This window comes from Alternaria novae-zelandiae, assembly GCF_023758075.1.
Source record: "Alternaria novae-zelandiae strain BMP 2774 chromosome Unknown scaffold_12, whole genome shotgun sequence".
NCBI classification, from domain to species: Eukaryota; Fungi; Ascomycota; class Dothideomycetes; order Pleosporales; family Pleosporaceae; genus Alternaria; species Alternaria novae-zelandiae.
This window is the reverse complement of record NW_026056972.1, coordinates 206,017-223,662: the sequence shown is the minus strand read 5'-3', so window position 1 is coordinate 223,662 and position 17,646 is coordinate 206,017. Positions and strand designations below refer to the sequence as shown.

The 17,646-nt window shown below is 54.6% G+C and overlaps 2 protein-coding genes across 2 annotated transcripts; both read right to left on the bottom strand.

Moving 5' to 3' along the window:
• Window positions 1-410: 410 nt before the first annotated feature.
• Window positions 411-8,048, bottom strand: J4E88_006240 (uncharacterized protein; the record flags this gene model as incomplete). The annotated part of the gene is made up of 9 exons (XM_049399870.1): window positions 411-4,319; window positions 4,366-4,680; window positions 4,729-4,810; window positions 4,967-5,158; window positions 5,211-5,364; window positions 6,107-7,057; window positions 7,109-7,501; window positions 7,549-7,801; window positions 7,977-8,048. 9 exons carry the CDS (start codon window positions 8,046-8,048, stop codon window positions 411-413), a joined length of 6,321 nt encoding a protein of 2,106 aa, XP_049254181.1.
• Window positions 8,049-11,376: 3,328 nt separating this feature from the next.
• Window positions 11,377-16,581, bottom strand: J4E88_006239 (uncharacterized protein; the record flags this gene model as incomplete). The annotated part of the gene is made up of 7 exons (XM_049399869.1): window positions 11,377-11,789; window positions 11,842-12,759; window positions 12,821-12,858; window positions 12,913-12,942; window positions 13,176-13,440; window positions 13,547-16,235; window positions 16,303-16,581. The coding sequence occupies 7 exons, from the start codon at window positions 16,579-16,581 to the stop codon at window positions 11,377-11,379; spliced, it is 4,632 nt and encodes a 1,543-aa protein (XP_049254180.1).
• Between the last annotated feature and the right edge of the window lie 1,065 nt (window positions 16,582-17,646).

Here is a 17,646-nt window from a genome sequence, read left to right as displayed (position 1 = left end):
AACCTATCGCATCACATCGCAGCTCGCAAACATCACTACCGACATCACAACATCATAGACATCACTCATGCCCACACAATACACAAAATAATTAAGCACATCATAACACATCTTTTGCGCATTGTCCCTCACCATACGCTGCTTGTCTGCCAACCATGCGCCCATTGGGTATCATGACTCCATACCCAGTCCATGTCCATGCTAATCCACACCATGCCATGCTTGTTTGAAGGAAAGAACCCAAGAAACGCCCTCGCTATGCATACAAAATCCTTATATGATACACCTTCTTTCTCCTCCTCCTCCAAACTCAATCCCCAACTGCGACCTCCGTGATCGCAGTACTCGTGTGACGCGTCGGTTCAATAGTGAAGGCAAGGCCAAGGTGCGGATACGGAAGAACCAGACGACTAATCCGACAATTCGATAGCATCGTCTTCCGTCGCACCTGGTTTGCCGTTCGCACCGGGATCAGCTGCACCACCGCCGCCTTCATCACTACCGTCCTCACTACCGTCTTCTTCATCTTCGTCTTCGTCCTCGTCTTCCTCGTCGAAGGACTCCGCATCCTCATCTTCTTCGATCTCGTCTTCCTCATCGAGATCAGAGTCCTGGTCGTAATCGAGCAGTTCCTCGTCGTCGCCGTCCTGCATCTCAGAGTCTGCGTCTTGGTCTTCTGCGTCTCGGTCGTAGTACTCTTCCTGTTGCTGCTGCTGCTGATGTTGCTGGTAGGGTGCAGCCTGGGAAGGAGTAAACTGAGCTTCGGGATAAGACGATGTAGTGCCGAAGTGGTTGTAAGACTGGACGTCCTCTTCGTTGTCGGTCATGATGGCGTGCTCGTCCTGAGCATCGACATCGATGACGTGTGCGCCGTTGATTGATGCAAAATCGCTAGTGAACTGGTCTTGCTTGTAGCTCATCGGCTGGGATGAAGTCTGCTGGACGAAGGAAAGTTGTGTGGGTATCGGTGAGGAGATATCCAGTGGCTCTGTGCTGGCGGGTCGGGTGCTGGCAGGTGATTTGCTGAGACCATTTTCGATTCTGTAGGCGCGAACAGCTTCTGCGCCTTGGCCGTAAAGATGGCGTGGTACGAAGCGGCTTGTGCGTTCCCAGTATGCTGGACGGTTCTTGGTGGATGTGCTAGTGCGGAGGCTGCTGCCGTACGTGGATGTACCGTATGTGGACTGTCGGCTCTGAGATGCCGAGAGTCCGAGGTTGGGCACGCTGCGACTCCAGTCGTGTTGGACATTTGATGAAGTGGCCGCGGGAGATGCAAGACCCCTAGCCCGTGCGATGAGCTGGCTGGCATTTGCATCAAATGATCCTGATCGATACGACTTGCCTGGGGTGAAAGAAGGAGGCGGCATCTCAGCTCTTGAATCTGCCAGCGTCCGTCGCGCCCTTGCAATCAGATCGTTCGTGGAATCGTTGAATGAAGACCGTCCGCTAAACGACATTGCGCCGTTGAAGGAGTGAGACGGTGATGTCGTGGATGTTGACTGCCTAAAGGACTCCTTGATGGCATCAGCGCGAGCGCGCTGTTCCTCGAGCATAGTTCTCGGTGCTGACTGCTCATGTTGCTCCGGCGCAGGCGACGCTGGTGACAACTTGGGTCGCTTGGGCTCGATGAGCTTGGGCTTCTCTTCGTCGGATGAACCAAAGTCGAAGCTGCGCTTCCGGTGCTTGCTCGGATCGATGCCCATAGCGCGCAACCTGAACCAGTCCGTCTCAGTCCGGTCTACTGGTGCATTCGCAACGGCTTGCTGATATGCCTGGGAGTATGCGGTGATCGATGTGCTGGCGTTGCTTGTGCTCTTGTCAAAGGTAGACTCAGGAGATGGGTTGTTGACCGGCACCGATTTGGCTGAGTTCACACCATTCGTCTCTGAGGTCTGAGCCTGGTGTCGCTGTTGCGTTCGCTTGGCGCGTCGAGAATTCGAAGGTTGCTGAGACACCGATCGCCCCTCTGGTGGTACTACTGCTGTCGTCTTACCGTTCGATGTTGCCGGCTGTACAGGTGCAGGCGCGTGTGCCGGTTCTTCGTCTGATCCGGCCTCCGCCTTTGCCCGCTGCTCTTTCAGTCGCTTCCTCCTCTCTCGTGCCTTCTGCAATTTCTTCTTCTTTTGCACCGCCAACATCATCTTGGCCAAGCCTGCCCGCTTCAACTCATCTAGATATCTCTTATGCTTCTGATCTACCATCGCCACTCTCCTCTCCATCTCCACAGTGATTGCAGCTTCCTTCGCTAAATTCGCAGCAGCGTTTTCGACGAACTGCATCAGCAATCCCTCTTGGGGGTGGAACATAACATCCGCTGTGAGCGCTTGCAATGCCGAGTCCTTCTCTCGTATCCGTGTTTGCCGTGCTTCCTCCTCTTGTGCTTGACGGAATCTCGCCTGTCGAGCCAACTCTTCTTGCTGCTCGCGTGCCTTGCGCTCTCGATCAGCCTGTTCTTGCCGCTGTCGCGCAGCCGCAGCCTCCGCAGCCTCAGCCTCACGCTTCTGCTCTGCTTCCTTCGCTTGCTTTGCTCGTTGAGCTTCCTGTACACGTTGGCGTGCTTCGTCCAGTTTCCGTTGCTTCTCAGCTGCCTCCTTCTTCACCTGCTCTGCCTTCTGTGCTTCATCTTCTTGTGGAGAAGCATTTGTCGGAGGCGGTGTTCCTGACGGGGTGAAGGACTGTTGTGGGGTTTCTTGCGAGGGTGTAGCATTGAACGAAGACCCAGTAAAGTTGAAAGCAGGAGCTGCCTTGGGTGTAGTCGTAGCCGGAAGCTCTTCGCCCCAATGGAATCCTTTCTGGAATTCAGCTTCACGTTTCTGCTGAGCTTGAAGTTTCGCCGGATCAGGGAAAGGCGATACTCCACCGAAGATGTCCGCTGGAGCTTGAGGTGTTGTAGACGGAGGCTGCGCGGTGTTGTTCCTCAGGAAAGGATTCGCGGGAGTCGGTGTGGTGCTTGTCTCGGACTTCGCAGCATTGTTGAACTTCAAGAAAGGATTTGCGGCAGTCTGTGGCGTCGTAGATTCCGGTTGCGCAGTGTTGTTCTTCAGGAAAGGGTTTGATGATGGTGCGGTCGGTGTCGACTGGAATGAGTTGGTGTCCTTGCGCAGGAATGGATTGGCCTTCGCGTCCGCCGGCTGTCCAAATTGGATGCTGTTCTTGGAAGGATCGAAAAGGCCAGGTTGGACGGCTTTGGCGAATGGATTTGGAGTTGTCGTAGAATTGCCATTCGGCTGGAACGGAGATGCGGTCGCATTGAAGCCAAAGCCACCAGCAGATGGTGTTGCGTCGGAAGGTTGCTGTTTGAAGACACTGGTGGTCTCTGGAATGAACAACGACGTCTGGTCTTCCATCTGTTGTGCTTGCATAGCAGATAGCCCGCCCTTCTTGGCTTCCTGCACAGTCATGCCTGCGATGACAGTCGACAAGGGACGACCACATCGCTTGGCCTCGACGATAGTTGCGGAGAAGAACTGGGGCTTGATGTCGGCCTTGGCGAGGACATTCGCTTTCCTGTCGTAGTGCTTCTGTTTGATATCCATGAAACGCTGTCCTCCCTCGTTGAATTCGAAGACAAAACCGTGCGCCTCGCAAAACTCCACGGCCTCGTCTTCAGTGTCCATGCCGAGTACTTCTGTCAGCCTGTCGGTTGTCCAGAATTCGACGGAAACCTGATGCCTGTAGAGACCGACTCGGTAGCAACGCCAGACTACATCCAGTGCAACGTGACGGACCCTGTTGAAGGATATAGCGGCCGCACATGCCATGAGATATGATACCCGCGGCGACTTGATCAACTCCCAAAAGCGCTTCCAATTCGACTGGCATTGTACCCAGTTGTCGTAATTCCTGTGAATGAGGATGGACTTGAGGAGGCGGAAGATCTCGAGAGCGGTCTGGACCCGTGGGTTGTTCCGTAAATCGCTAGGTAGACGATGGAGTTCGTTCTCGAGCTGGGTGTTGGCGTAGATGGGAGCCAGGATGAGACGGTATGCCCAGAACTCGGCCTCGCATTCTGATATGATGTTGGCGCGTCGGTTGTCGGCGTATCGCTCCTTGAGTGAGATGAGGGTCTGATTCAACTGCTCGACGTCTTGTTGATGCGAGTAATCGTCCTTGGTACTCCGCGCCATGTGATGAGCCGATAACATGTAGAAGCGGGCGCTGTACTCGAGTGAGGTGAGTAGTACCGCGATGTCGGCCCTGTTCTCGATACGTTGTGTGCGGAGGTCCTTTCGAACGGCTCGTGTGCGGTCCCAAAGCCATGAGTGGAGGAACTGGAAATCGTCTTCGTCTAGGCGGCCGTACAGGTACTTGAGGGTTTTCTGCGGATATTAAATCACGATCATGTAGAGAGTTCCGCTAACTTACCAAGCAGGTGGCTGGCGACCGAATCTCTGAGACCAGCTCTACGTCCATGCCTGCCGCTGACCGCGCGTATGCCTTGACCATGCGCGACTCATCTGCGATGCGCTGGCTACGGGAGGGTAGGTGTTGGGTCTCGGGTGTGCATTCGGGGGCCTTGACGTCGAGTTCGACTATGCGACGCACGCGCTCGTATTCCGGGCACATTTCCTGGCAAAGACCGTACAGCTTGACGGAGTCGATCAGGCGCATCTGGCCTTCAGGGTTCATGAGACCATCGCGGACGAACTTCTCGCGGATCTTGGGGCGCTCCGCTTTGATCTGTGCCTGTCAGTATCGACTAGAAGACAAGATGTATGTAGTCCTTACGTGTTGCAGTCGCTTCTGGTATTCGTGGGGCGCAAAGGATGGCGCAGAATTCCCGCCGAACGGATTCGAAGTGGAAGCGTTCCTATAGGTATCGAGTTAGAATAGGCCGCGAGCGGCCATGGAGGCCCTCGTCTAGTATAGATCGCAACGACGGCGGTGGTGTAGTATGCATCCTGGTGATGGCGCCCTCGGTCCGCCCGCGCCCTGTGCCAACGTCAGAGGGAGTATGTCGACTTACGAATTGCCGGAGTCGTTCTTCTGGCGTCCCTGCCCGCCTTTGTATAGACCTTGCGCTGGTCGCTCTTCGTTCTGCGCATTGTTCCTGCCGCGTGCGCGATTCGCGTTGGAGTTGTTGCCGCCTTTGGGACCGCGCCCACGATCGCCTCCGCTGGCGCCTCTCCCACCTCGCGGTGTCGCCATGGTCGCGACTCTATCACGAGCGTGTTAGTGCGCGATCAGCCAGGGTCAATGGCGAATGCGACAGTGAGGTTCCGGGTGCGGCGAGATATCGGTAGTCGATTCGGTTGCGCTGGTGGCCGAGTCGGGTTGAGTGCGACTGGCGGGCGCTGCGAGAAAGCATCAAAGGCCCATCCGTGTCGCGAACAAGAGAGCCACGGATGAGCTCAGAGCCCGGGCCTGTGACGCGGTCCTAGCGCCTTGGCATAAGACGTGTGGCTGGTGCCCGAGTCGACGCTTCCACTTTCACCCTTGCTTGCAACACCAACAGCTCAATTCACTCACAACATCACGCTCAGCATTCAGAAGCTAGTAGATTCGATATCTTGATTGATATCTAACATATCCGAAATGCGTAACTATCGACGTGCGATACTTACATGTCTTTTCTCCCCTTATTTACCTCTACGTGGGTTCGACCGTCTCGCCTCCACAATACTGACGGCCACCCACCTTCATCCACTTCTTCTAAAGACCAGCTACCCCCCAGTTTTATACAACGCCTTTCAGCAAGAACAGTCCCAAACATAGGCAATCCGTTCCCTATCCAATTACGTCCTCCACTAAGCAGCCATGAACTTTTGTACCAGCGTCGTTGCAATGCAGTCGTGGGCGGCGTGACGTCGTATGGGGTATATTGCAAGACATGGACCATGTAGAATGCAAAATCAAGAAAGTGCACCAAAGCATATTCCAGCGAGTGTGCCGAGGCATCCAGCATGGGAGGTGCCCAGTCGCTGTGCTGGAACGGAGCTTGACAAATGCGACATGATAGAAGATGAGTAAGGAGATCGTCGCAATCGTGAGTCGTTCCGAAGAAAGAAAACATAAAGATGAACCGAAAGGAATTTGAGCATGTAAGTAAGACGAAAGAATGCACGCTAAGTCGCAGGCGATTAATGATGAGAGCCTTCCGACTCACAGCTGATGCTGGACAAGTGCGGTAGGCCGTCGAAGAACGACGGGACAAACATGTCATACTCGTAAGGATATCCGGTATTGCTGCTGAAGGCGGTACTCTCGTCTTGGTGATGGTACGGTGTGTCGAACATGGTGTATGGCTGGTGGTATGCTGATGCAGACACTGGCACTACGTTGTTTGAGCCAGGAGCCTGTCGTGAGTGCGGTACATAGTGGTAGCCCGAATGACTAGTACAATGCTGCATTGGCTGGCTGCATTGTAAGTCGCTCTGACCGCGGGTCTGGTTATGAAACGGGGTGTGGTTGGCCACCTTGACGTCTAGGTCCATGTCCTCATCTAGATGAAGAGAGTGCATCGACTGACCAAAAGAGGTGTTGGGCGTCGTAGTAGAGCTACGTGGATGCATGTGTTGTGGTTGCGATATTGCCGGTCCTCGAATGGGGGCTTGCGCTTGCTGTTGGGATGTCTGAGGTCGCCGAGCTTTCTCCTCCCGTGGCAGGTGCGACTCAGTCGCGGTGTTGTCAACCTCTGTCTCGTTGCCAGATACATCGGCGTCAGGCTCTATCCTCGGAGGTGGAGTAGCCCTGGCCCGTCGGAAGCGCTTCCTAGGTACGGGTTGCTGGCGTGGCGGTCTCGTCAATGGCTGCCAAGTCACATGCGTCCCTCTACGGGGATCTTGGTTGTTTGTGCCTTCGAAGAGGTTGTAGTTGAAGATGTGATCTTCGTATAATTGCGCAATGTCGAAGAGGTTCGGTAGTATCTCGGAGAGGGCTCGGCCTTGCATCCGCTCACTAAATCTGGATCCTTTCGACGAGGAGAATTGGTCTGGCGGTGTGGTCTCAACGGCGTACTGCGCGGCGTGTTTGAGCTTGGCGACCCATGGACTTCTACGCTTCGCCTCGTCGATTTTGCGGTGCTGAAGCATGAGATCGACTGCAAGCTTCAAAAGGCCTGGGGAGAATTAGCTGTCGCTCACTTTCACAGGCAGATGTGATAGCTTACCCGCCTTATCCAGATGCGAAGGCTCTTCGTAGGGCACATCGTGGGGCCACCAAGGTGGGGTGCATTCAGACGGCTGCTCCCTAGGAAGCTTCTTGTGGTAGGGCCCGTACAGGCTGAGACGCTTAGGCTCCAGTTGCTTGACCCAAGCCGTGACGATGGGCCGCACTGGCTTCATAGTGAGCTCATCGAGTCTTCGGTGGAAGAAGCCCATCAATGGTTTGACATCGCCAATGTAGAAGGTGTAAGACTTCTGTGTTGCCACAGGGACATCTCTGTCGTCGTACTGCTCGTCGTCTCCATCTTCGCTGAAGTGCTGAGCTGCGCCTTGACGCGGTTCCCCTGCGCGCGACCGAGCTCTCTTCCGGCTCTTGGGTTGAACATCTCCCGACGTAGCTGGGCCTGTTAGCGGGGGCGCATACAGAGCAGGCATTCGATCTTACCCGATACCTGGACCACGGCAGACTGGTAGATTGGTGTGGGAATGGCTTTAGGCGGATCTGCCAGACGGGCTACTCCCTGCGATTTTGCTGGGCCGTTGCACAGGTGTTCGAAGCCAGGGATGGGCCTAAAGACGCGTTCCTCTCGGCCCTCAGGCGAGATGACCTTCCAACAGCCGATAGGTGTAGGGACGGCAACGGGCTCTTCTGGTTCGTCCTTCTTGACGGTGGCTTCGACAGCGTGCGAGGATGTTGCCTGGAGAAGTCAGCATATGTGCTCGTCGCTATTGCCGTCTATGATGCCACGCGCCTGCCGGGTCCGGTTATTTGGGCCAAGGCGGCCGCTAATCGTCGCGCCAGCGGCTCATGTGGAGGGAGGACCCGAAACCTTATCTACAGTGCCCCCGAACGCAAAAAGAAACCGTACTCACCGACGACTGCTCCTTCACATCACCAGAGTGAACCATCGCCCACGCGTTTTCCCCAGATCGGTCTACCGCCATGGCGCCGCCATCGTCCTTCCGTATTGGTCGCCGTTCCTTCGCGTAAGGAGCCAATGGGTCCACTGCCCGGAACATCGCCATCGGTAGCTGTGGAGCTGCAGCTAGCGAAGCCCGCAAACTGATCGATGGATCGCCTTTGTATCGTATGGGCGTAATTTTCCGTCTTATGGCGCCCGAGGAAAGCTCGAAAGTACGAACAGGCTACACATCGGTCAGTTAGCATCTTATACTCTACAGGAGCCATGACCCTGGAGCGACCGAATGAGGCAGTATTGCTTGACGGAATGACCAAGATCATCTACATAGACTAGGCGAGTACAGTTTTGGAGTGCGCACACTTCGCTTAACCTATTGCGCTGGCAGTGCTTACCTGAAAAGAGCAAGTTCTAGAGGAACCCCAGTCTTTGAATGAACGCAAGATGCCCCTCTTCCGCTGCAGATCCGAGATAAGCCAGAGCTCGATGCCGAGTTGGATGCCAACGAAAAGCCTCTGCTATATCCAACAGCAATGGGAGGTACGACTCGTCACGAGCCTTAACCCACAGCAACGAGACTTGGATAAGGTGGCTAGCCGAAAAAGGCTGGGTGCGGAATCGGAGGAGGGTGGCACACAAGCCTGACCGGTCTTCCGAAGATTGTGTGCCAATGATGCAAACCCAGAAAGAGCCACGGTTCCAAGGATAAAATGCAAATACAAGAACGTGATACTGACAGCAACGATAGGACCGAATGTATTGACCGGGCTCTCAGGTTATAAAGCAGGCCTTATTCTGCTATGACAACTGAGCCCTGCACTGTTCGACTCCTATCTACTGCACGTAACCTCACAGAATCCACTTGGCGACGACAAGACCCCGGCATTTCAGCAAACGAGAGAAGACATCGCATGATCTGGCCACCCCGCGGATGTCGACTCGAGGGCTACCGCAGGTGTTAAGGGATTGAGGCCTCATCAGGCCTGCGCATCTGAATTGGGCTTGCGGAGACGTCTTGTGCATGACACCCGCTTCCCCGTCCGCACCTGCCTTCACTCTCAGTCGACACGATGCCGAAAAGATGACGAGTGTTAGGCGCGAACAGGGGTCGATGTCTCCACAAGGATGTATACACACTAGCGCTAAAGCATGCTGCATAACGGACACGGGGTCGTGCCGTGGGATTCCATCATGCAAATCAGCAAATCGTATCTGGAGGCCTCGAATCTCCGATGAGTGGTTCCATGGGAGATCTGTTGGGCATCGAACACCTGCACACTGCCATCGTCACTGTGGCAGATACCGAAATCATCATCCGATTACATATTGGATGTGGACGTGTCAGGACGTAACCCCACCTTCCACCTTTACACATCCCACGTGAGGAAGTACGCTAGCACACACTTCGACGATGGCGCTTTTCGGAAGACCAGGGATGGCTAGACCTCGCCGTTCTGTGGGTTTCGTTGATCCTCGGGATCGTCCTCGCTCGCCAACCTCGCTTACCGCATTTCCGCCAGCCATCGCATGAGGCGGAGGGGCAGTGGAGGTCAGAGACAACCTTCCCGCATCCCCGTACCAAAGATACATAGCCGCTCAAGCAGCCAAAGGGTCTTCGACCCCAAAAATCTACATCCACTTCAGCGCCACGGGCAGACTGTTTTAAACGAGATACAAAGGAATCCTTCACAGATCCCGTTACGATGTCGCTCAGGCCCGCACCGCTCATCCGCTTACCAGGCTGTTGGCGTAAGATTGAGTTCAGTCTGACTCAGTATCTGATCGATCTGGCTGTAAGAACGCCCAGAACAAGTTAGACAAAAAACGTCCATCTCGCTACTGCGTGCGCACTGGAACAAATGCTGAAAAGGATCCCTGCACATCGCCGCGACATGCAACTCCCCTCCTGCTGTTCTACCCCCCAATTTTCCACCACTGACCTACCTCACCGCCAGCAACCTGCCACATCTAAACTAAGTCAACCTCTAGCAGATCAAATCGTATCGACGTCCCTAAACCAGACCCAGACCCGGACCCAGACCCAGGCTTCCCTCTCTTTCCCGAGCGCCACACCGCCCTCGCACTAGCAAAGCGGAGATAACGTGTCACCCCGTTGCACAACCTTCTTCTAATACGGCAACGGGCCGCTGGGCTAAACTAAACGCACACACTATCTGCATGCAAGTCTACACCCGTTGCATGCACCACCCACGTCCAGCTTCCGTTTCCGCACCGTCTACCCAGTAACATGCACCAATCGCCTCCTCCCCTTAGCGATGTTAGGATGTTAGGCTCCGGCACATATGCGCCACCCGCAAGAAGCGGAAGGTGGTGAACCGCGTTTAGTCGGCCACGGCTGTCGTGTCACATATGCTTACCTTGCAACTTGGGTTTTCCCTCCTGTCTCTCGTGTAAGCAGGGGGGTAAACGGCGAGTGGACATCGCTTCGAGCCCGTTCTTCGCGTCGAGTTACGGAGTTAGATGGATGGCCGTGCGGAGGCTGTTCAATGCGTGACGCAACGCCGGAATGTGGTTTCGTATCGAAGGCGCAGGGGTAGCGGGACTGTAGCCGGGCTGGATGCGTGGGCTTCTGGAACGTGGAGTGCCGGTGCTGTAGCGCGTTCACCGCTAGATCAAGGTACACAGCGACGACGATGGTGTAAGCGGTGGGGTTGGGTGGTGAAACGTTTGCTTCCGAAGGTCAAGCTTTAGACTGCTAATACTGGATGGTTATCGACACAAAGACGTGGATATGATGCAAGTGAAAACCCGGTGTATGGGTTCAACAAGTGATGATCACATGGCCCTGATCGCCGAGGTCAGAGAGCGGTTACTGTAGCCGCGTCCAACGGGTTTTGCTTCTACCTACTCCTCGAGATTAGACTTGGTGGAATGGCGCGGCAATATATAGTGAGCGATACCTTCTGGACTTCTTACGTCACATATTCACTTCACTGTTCTTGGGTGTAGTGACGCATTGCCATACGTGTATGATGATGTCCATAGAGAATTCATGTCCTTGAAAATCATCATCTCGATAACCATGTCTTGTCACTGCTAACCTATCATCCTGGCTCGGAGGCAAGAAAGTCAAGAGCAGATGCACACTAGACCCCGTATTAAAATTTTATACACGTTTCCACTTGAACGTCATCAACCACCTGCGAGTAAACCGCGAAACTACTTTTCCCCTCTACCTCCATCACTGCTCAAAGTTTTCCGCTCACCACAACGCCTCGCCATGCTATGAAAACGGTACAACTCCAACGTATCTATTCTGCGAACATCTCTAGAGAAACTGATGTGTCAACGTCCTCCACACACCTCTTCTATCTTCATCAGTCACTTCCCCCTTACGACTGACTCATATCCAACGCATTCAACAGCCCCGCCTCCTTGACCAACTCATAGAACAGACCCTTCCGTCGGACCAACTCCGCCGGACTATCAAACTCCTTGACCTCACCCTTGTCCAGCACGATAATCCTGTCCGAGTCCAAGATGGTGTTGATGCGATGCGCGATAGTGATGATTGTGCGGTTGTTGAACATGCTGGTGCGGAGCGTGGTTTGTAACATGGCGTCTGTTTCGACGTCGACGGCGGCGGTTGCCTCGTCGAGGACGAGAATGTTGGAGGGAGTTAGGAGGGCGCGAGCGAGAGAGACGAGCTGGCGTTGACCGGATGAGAGGTTGGAGCCGCCTTCGTTGATGGTGGCGTCGAGTTTGCCGGGCATGGAGGAGATGTGGTCTTTGAGGCGGGCGTGGTCTATGGCAATGGTTAGTTGCATGTCGGGTGGGATGGTTTGGAGCGGACTTACCTAGTACACTCCAGAGCTCGGTGTCGTCGTGAACATGGCCTGGATCGAGGTTGTCGCGCACGGTACCTTCAAAGAGCGCTGCATCTTGTGGGATGATGGCCAAGCGCCTGCGGAGATCGAGAAGACCGATAGTGCTGGTGTTGAGATTGTCGATGCTTACATTACCCTCCGCAGGTTCGATGATGCGGAAAAGTGCAAGGGTAAGTGAACTCTTGCCGGCGCCTGTTCGCCCAACGACACCAATCTTCTCCTTTGGCTTGATGGAGAGGTTGACGTTCTTCAGCACCAAGTCAAGACCAGGCCGATATCGGGTGCTGTAGTTGTCGAAAGTGACAGCGCCCTGGGACGGCCAGCTGATTGGCGGCCTGTTCTTGGAGATGATCTCAGGCGCCTCGCTGGGTAGCGCGGCATACTCAAGCACACGTTCCACAGAAACGATGTTGGTCTCCACTTCAACAGTCTGGCGAACGATCCAGTTGAGACTTTGAGTGATCTGAAGCGCATACGACATGGCCAGACCCACCGTACCAGCCGTTAAGCCGCTGTGGCTAGCGACGGACACGATGGCGAGACCCGCAGCAGCCAAGATGATGACTGAGCCAAGGAATTCTAGGCGAACAGCGAGCCATCGGTTGGCGCTAATGGAAGGGTAGTATGCACGCAGATTGGCATCGACACGCCACTCATTCTCCATTTCAAAACGCTTCTGCTGGTTGTACGCACGGATCGTGCTCATGCCGCTGAGACTCTCCTGGAAATGGGCATAGATTGGGCTGCGGCTAACGCTGTCGAGGCGCTTGAGCTCCCGTGATGTGCGCAGGTAATATCGCTGGATGTAAAGGTAGAGTGCGCCGAGCGGCAGGATAAGCGCAACGAAGGCTGGGGTCGACCACGAAATGACGACAAGGGTGAAGCCGGCTGCATCAGTCAGTCAGTCAAGTGTTACACAAAACGGGTTGAGTGTGGGGTGGCTGCATACCTCGGGCGGAATTGACGAAGAGCATGTTGAACGTTCGGCTAGAGGCACATGTTAGAAAGCCATCGGCAGACGATCCAGAGAGATGAACTCACGCTAGAACTTCGTCGACTCGGTAAATGTCACTGTCAATAAGTTAGCCAGTGTCGGTGAAGTAAACATGTGGGTCCAGGGTCATGCTCGGCGAGGCAATGGGCGACGGTTAGACTGATTAAGATAACCTCCACCACCGCCCCTCCGCCTCCCCCACCCACCCATGTTCGGCGAGGAAGTGGGCGAACAGGTCAAACATGCTCGGCGAGGAGAGTGCATGAACAAGGTATCGGCAGACGTGGACCGGACCGCGGCAATGACTTACCTCGAAAATCGATTGAGTATGCGTCCTGCAGGTGTAGTCTCAAAGAAGCTCATTGGCGAGCGGAAGATGGCAAACGCCATCCGCTCGTGTAGCTTCCTGCTAGCTTCGATGGAGCAGAAAATCCAGAGGATCAACGTCTGCACAACAACCAGGGCAGCAGATCCCACGCCAAACGCGAAGTAGATGCCGATGTATTTCCCCACATGAGGGTTCCCGCCGTAATGCTGGTTGATCTCTGACCAATGCTTGAGCCACACGCTTGCGCCTGCATGATATTAGCGTCAACCCCAAAAGACGAAAAAGTGACGAGCCAATGGCGTGCTGTCAAAGGCCAAGAACCATGTAGAAGCACCCAAGGCTGTGCGACTTACCGATTGATGATGTTTGAGCACCCAAAAGGAGCATCAGATAGATGGCGACAGCTGCAAGATTGCTTGTCTTTGCATATTCGCCGTAAACGGACCACTTGACCTTGCCTTGCTCAGAGAACTCCTTGGTCTGCTTGCTCTTGAGCCCGCCGCCCTCTTCGTCGTTCATCTTGCCGCGAGGCCCCTTGAAACTGGCAGTGCTGGCTCGACGAAGGGTCTGGAAGCTCGACTTGCGGCCCGTACCGCCTCCGACCCTCAAAGGAGCGAGAGTTGCGCCACCCTCCTGGGCGGCCTCAGCTTCGGCTTGATCTTCCTCGTCGTCTTCGCCAGTGGGACTACCACCGTAGACGGTAGAATCTTCATCGCTCATGATGCTGTCGGATGTGCGAGTGCTGTCGTCTTCTCCTTGATCTTCGTTCTGAGATGTCTTGATAAGCTGGGCGATTTCACCCTTCATGGCCATTAGTTGTCCGTAGCTGCCTCTCTCTAGAATCTTTCCTTCGCGCAGTAGCAGGATCATGTCGGCTTCCATCAGAACGGGGATGGAGTTGGTTGCTAGAATCCTGGTCTTGCCCGCAAGTAAACCCTTGGGCCCGAGTACGTTGTCGATGAGATGACGTCCAACGTGCTGGTCAACAGCGGACAGGCAGTCGTCGAGAAGATAGATGTCCGCACGAGCATACACAGCACGAGCAAGCGTTAGTCGGGCCTTTTGACCACCTGAAAGTGAGATACCTCGTTCACCGACCTCGGTCTGGTCGCCATCGGGAAGGGAGCCAAAGTCGTCTCGTAGTGCACAGGCATTGACAGTCTTCTCATAGAACTGGGGATCCCAGCGATGACCAAATACGATGTTCTCGCGAACGGAAGCGTTCATGACCCAAGCTGACTGTGGAACATACGCAGTCTTTCCGCGGAGAACGACCTCTCCGTGTATCTTCCACAGATCACCAAGAACTGCTTGGAGAAGCGATGATTTGCCTGCACCGACGCGACCGACAATACACGCGAGGTCTCCCTTGTGTGCGGTGAAGTTGATGTCATGGAGAGCACGGCGCTCAGCGTTCTTGTCCCAAGTGAAGCTAGCATCGCGGATGCGCACCGACTCGTCGCCATTCTCAGTCACAGCATCTTCACGGATGACAGCATCCTCCTGCAACTCATCGGCGGTTAGGTAGCCAGTGATACGACCGACAGCTACACTGGCCTCGACAATGGCGGTGATAACCATAGGGAGGATGGCAAGTGGGAAAGTGAGGAGGTTAAAGAGCGTAAGAGCAGGGAAGACAATGTCAGTTGTCAGAGCACGGTTCTGCGTCCAGACGAAGACACCAAAAGTTGAGCACGACACCAAGAACGGAGTTGTGGACCATGTGAATGTGGAGAACGCCTGGGTCGCACCAATCTTGCGCAAGGTCTTGAGTTCTTGGTCGTTTCGGATGGTGTTCAGGCGGTTGGCAAAGGCAGTCGTCCAAGCGTAGAGCTTGATCGACTTCATGTTGTTGAGAATCTCAGAAATCAGTTTGGTACGCGAATCCTTGTTCTTCATCTGTTCCTTCTGCAGAGTCTTCATCCATCGTGCAATCACACCGTTGATAGGGATCATGACGAACATGGCGGCAACACCTGCGAAACAACTGACACCAAGCAATTGATACAACGATAGCATGCACAGGATGATTTGGAAGGGAGCAGACCACAATTGTTGTCCGTATTGCGCAAGATCCTGGAGACGCTGGGTATCCACGGCCATGTAGTTGACGATATCGCCGGTTGACTTGGACGCGCGACCCTCGTTGGATAGACGGGTGGACTTGGAGTAGATGGCAGCCGTGAGCGAAGATTTGATGCGCATGCCGGTCTCGAAAGAGCGCTGGAAGTATTGGTGGAGGCAGGCGGTCTGGGAAACGGACACGGCGAACATGGCAAGCGCGATAGCCGCACCACGAATGAGAGGCTGGGGCTCTCCGGGATAATTGGCGCGGTAAGAGTCGACGAAAGTGATCAGAAGTCTCAGCAACTGGGGTTGAGCAAAGTTCAGCACGTCGCTTATGGTCTTGATGGCAGCGCCGCGGAAGTAGGGACCGCCGAATGAGCGGAACATGGCCAGCCACAACGAAGGGCGCTTCTTCTCCATCTCGTATTTCCACGCATCCTCAAATGTCTGCGAGGTGTGTCGGGTCGTGTCGCGCTTTCGCAGGTTCCACAGGCTATCCTGGGTGAGGAAAGTCTTGTATCCTTGCTTCATCATCGGTGTCATCCAGCCAAATGTCAAGACAGAGAAGACGTCCGCGTATTCGTATGGGCATTCATCGTCGTCTCCAAGCATGTCGTAGTCGCTCATACGCTTCGGGACCAGCCATTCCAGGACGAATGAGAGTCCAGCCAATCCAACACTAGCGCAGAAGACTGCGAAGTATGCCACATGTTCGCGATGTACCTGCTGGGAGACGAGGGAGCGGAGCTTGACGGCGTAGGCGATGAGCAGGAAGAGCCAGTAGAAGAGGACCACGCCGTTGGCATTTCGCGATCGCCAGTGTTCGATGTACTGGATGTGAAATATGAAGCCGAGAGAGACGACGGTGATTATGGACGTCCAGAAACGGAAGTCGCCGGCCCATACGTCTTTGTAGTATTCGATTTGGAGGGCTGCCTGGACTGCTGTGGTGGCGATGAGGGCGCCAAGTGACGTCTGGTGGCGCAAATTGTTAGCAACTGTTCAATCTAATACCTAGATGAGCCCATAGTCTCGAACATACTAGCTTCGCGTAAAAGTGCCAATTGCGCTTCACAGGCTGCGGTGGGCATTTCCTGTAGAGATACCACAACGCGCCTACTCCGCCCACGATTCCAAACGCCGCGACGACCGCTATCCATACATCCAAGAAGCACGGAGTGAAGTCATATCGTATGGGGCTGATTGGGCCCCAGCCCTCGCTATTACCGCATAATGGCTGGCGGTGGTGCTTCGAGGCCGTCAGATAGCCGTGCGCAAGCGGGATGCTGGGGAGAAAGGGCGTCTGTTGTTGGCCCTGCATCGATCGGATGGTGCTTGTGATTGCCGGGGCTCTGGTTATCGCAGAGTCTGGGCAGATCAGGACGTCGAAAGCGGCGAGAAGGTGTCTAGGCGGTTGCGACGCGAGGGCACTTTTGACATGAGAGCTCGGGCCGTCGGTATGATATAATCATTGCTGCTTACTAGCCCTACTCCCGATAACGCCGCGAGCTACCCAACCGACTAACCTCCAGTATGTGGTAATAGACTATGCCACGATATCGATGATCCGACTGAACGCAGAGTAGTTGACTTTAGAACGGAGTACAGCATAGAGGCTGTGTGGCTGCCTCGTGGACCATGGGCGCATGCGACACTGCCGAAAACGTCGCGAACCGATGGGCCGGTCTTTGTCCGATCACCATCCCGGCGAACAGGTTCGCAGCTGCCTCCCAAGATCAGAACACCACATCACGTGCGCAATCATCTCGAATTGCGCGCAACGTCAATTCATCGTCGCATCGATCTTTGATACTCATTGTCGGCCACAGACAACAGTTGTAGTACTGGCGGTGTAAGGTGGGAAAAAGAAAGGTGGCGGGACGCGTGCTGCCTACCTAGATACCCAACGGCCTCCCGATGTCTGCTTCGCAACCACTTTATCACCAACATACCAAGCGGACCTTGGATTTAAGAGATGGAGATGTTGAAGAACTATGGTCAGCGTATAAGGCTTCCGCCAACGTACGAATTAAACGCTCCACGCACTGCGCCCACTCCACCCGAACCAGCAGTCCAGGTACCGCCATCTCAAAGTCTCGAAGCCAACAGTCGTCTACAACATATCGCAGTCTTATAATCTAGCAGCTAGTAGCAGCAACGAATAAAGAAGCGTGCAGATGGCACCGCTGACATGTCCAGTTCAGTTCCTTGGTTCCGCCGACAAAGGCCCACTTAGCGACAACACATGCATGCGGCATGTCAAAATCAGCACCCACTAAACACCAAGGCCCCACGACCCACACCCCCGGCTTAGAACACGATACCACGCTGGTAGCATCGTCTTCTGGTGTTCCTGTCTTGTTCGTTGGGTGGTAGACTGTCTACT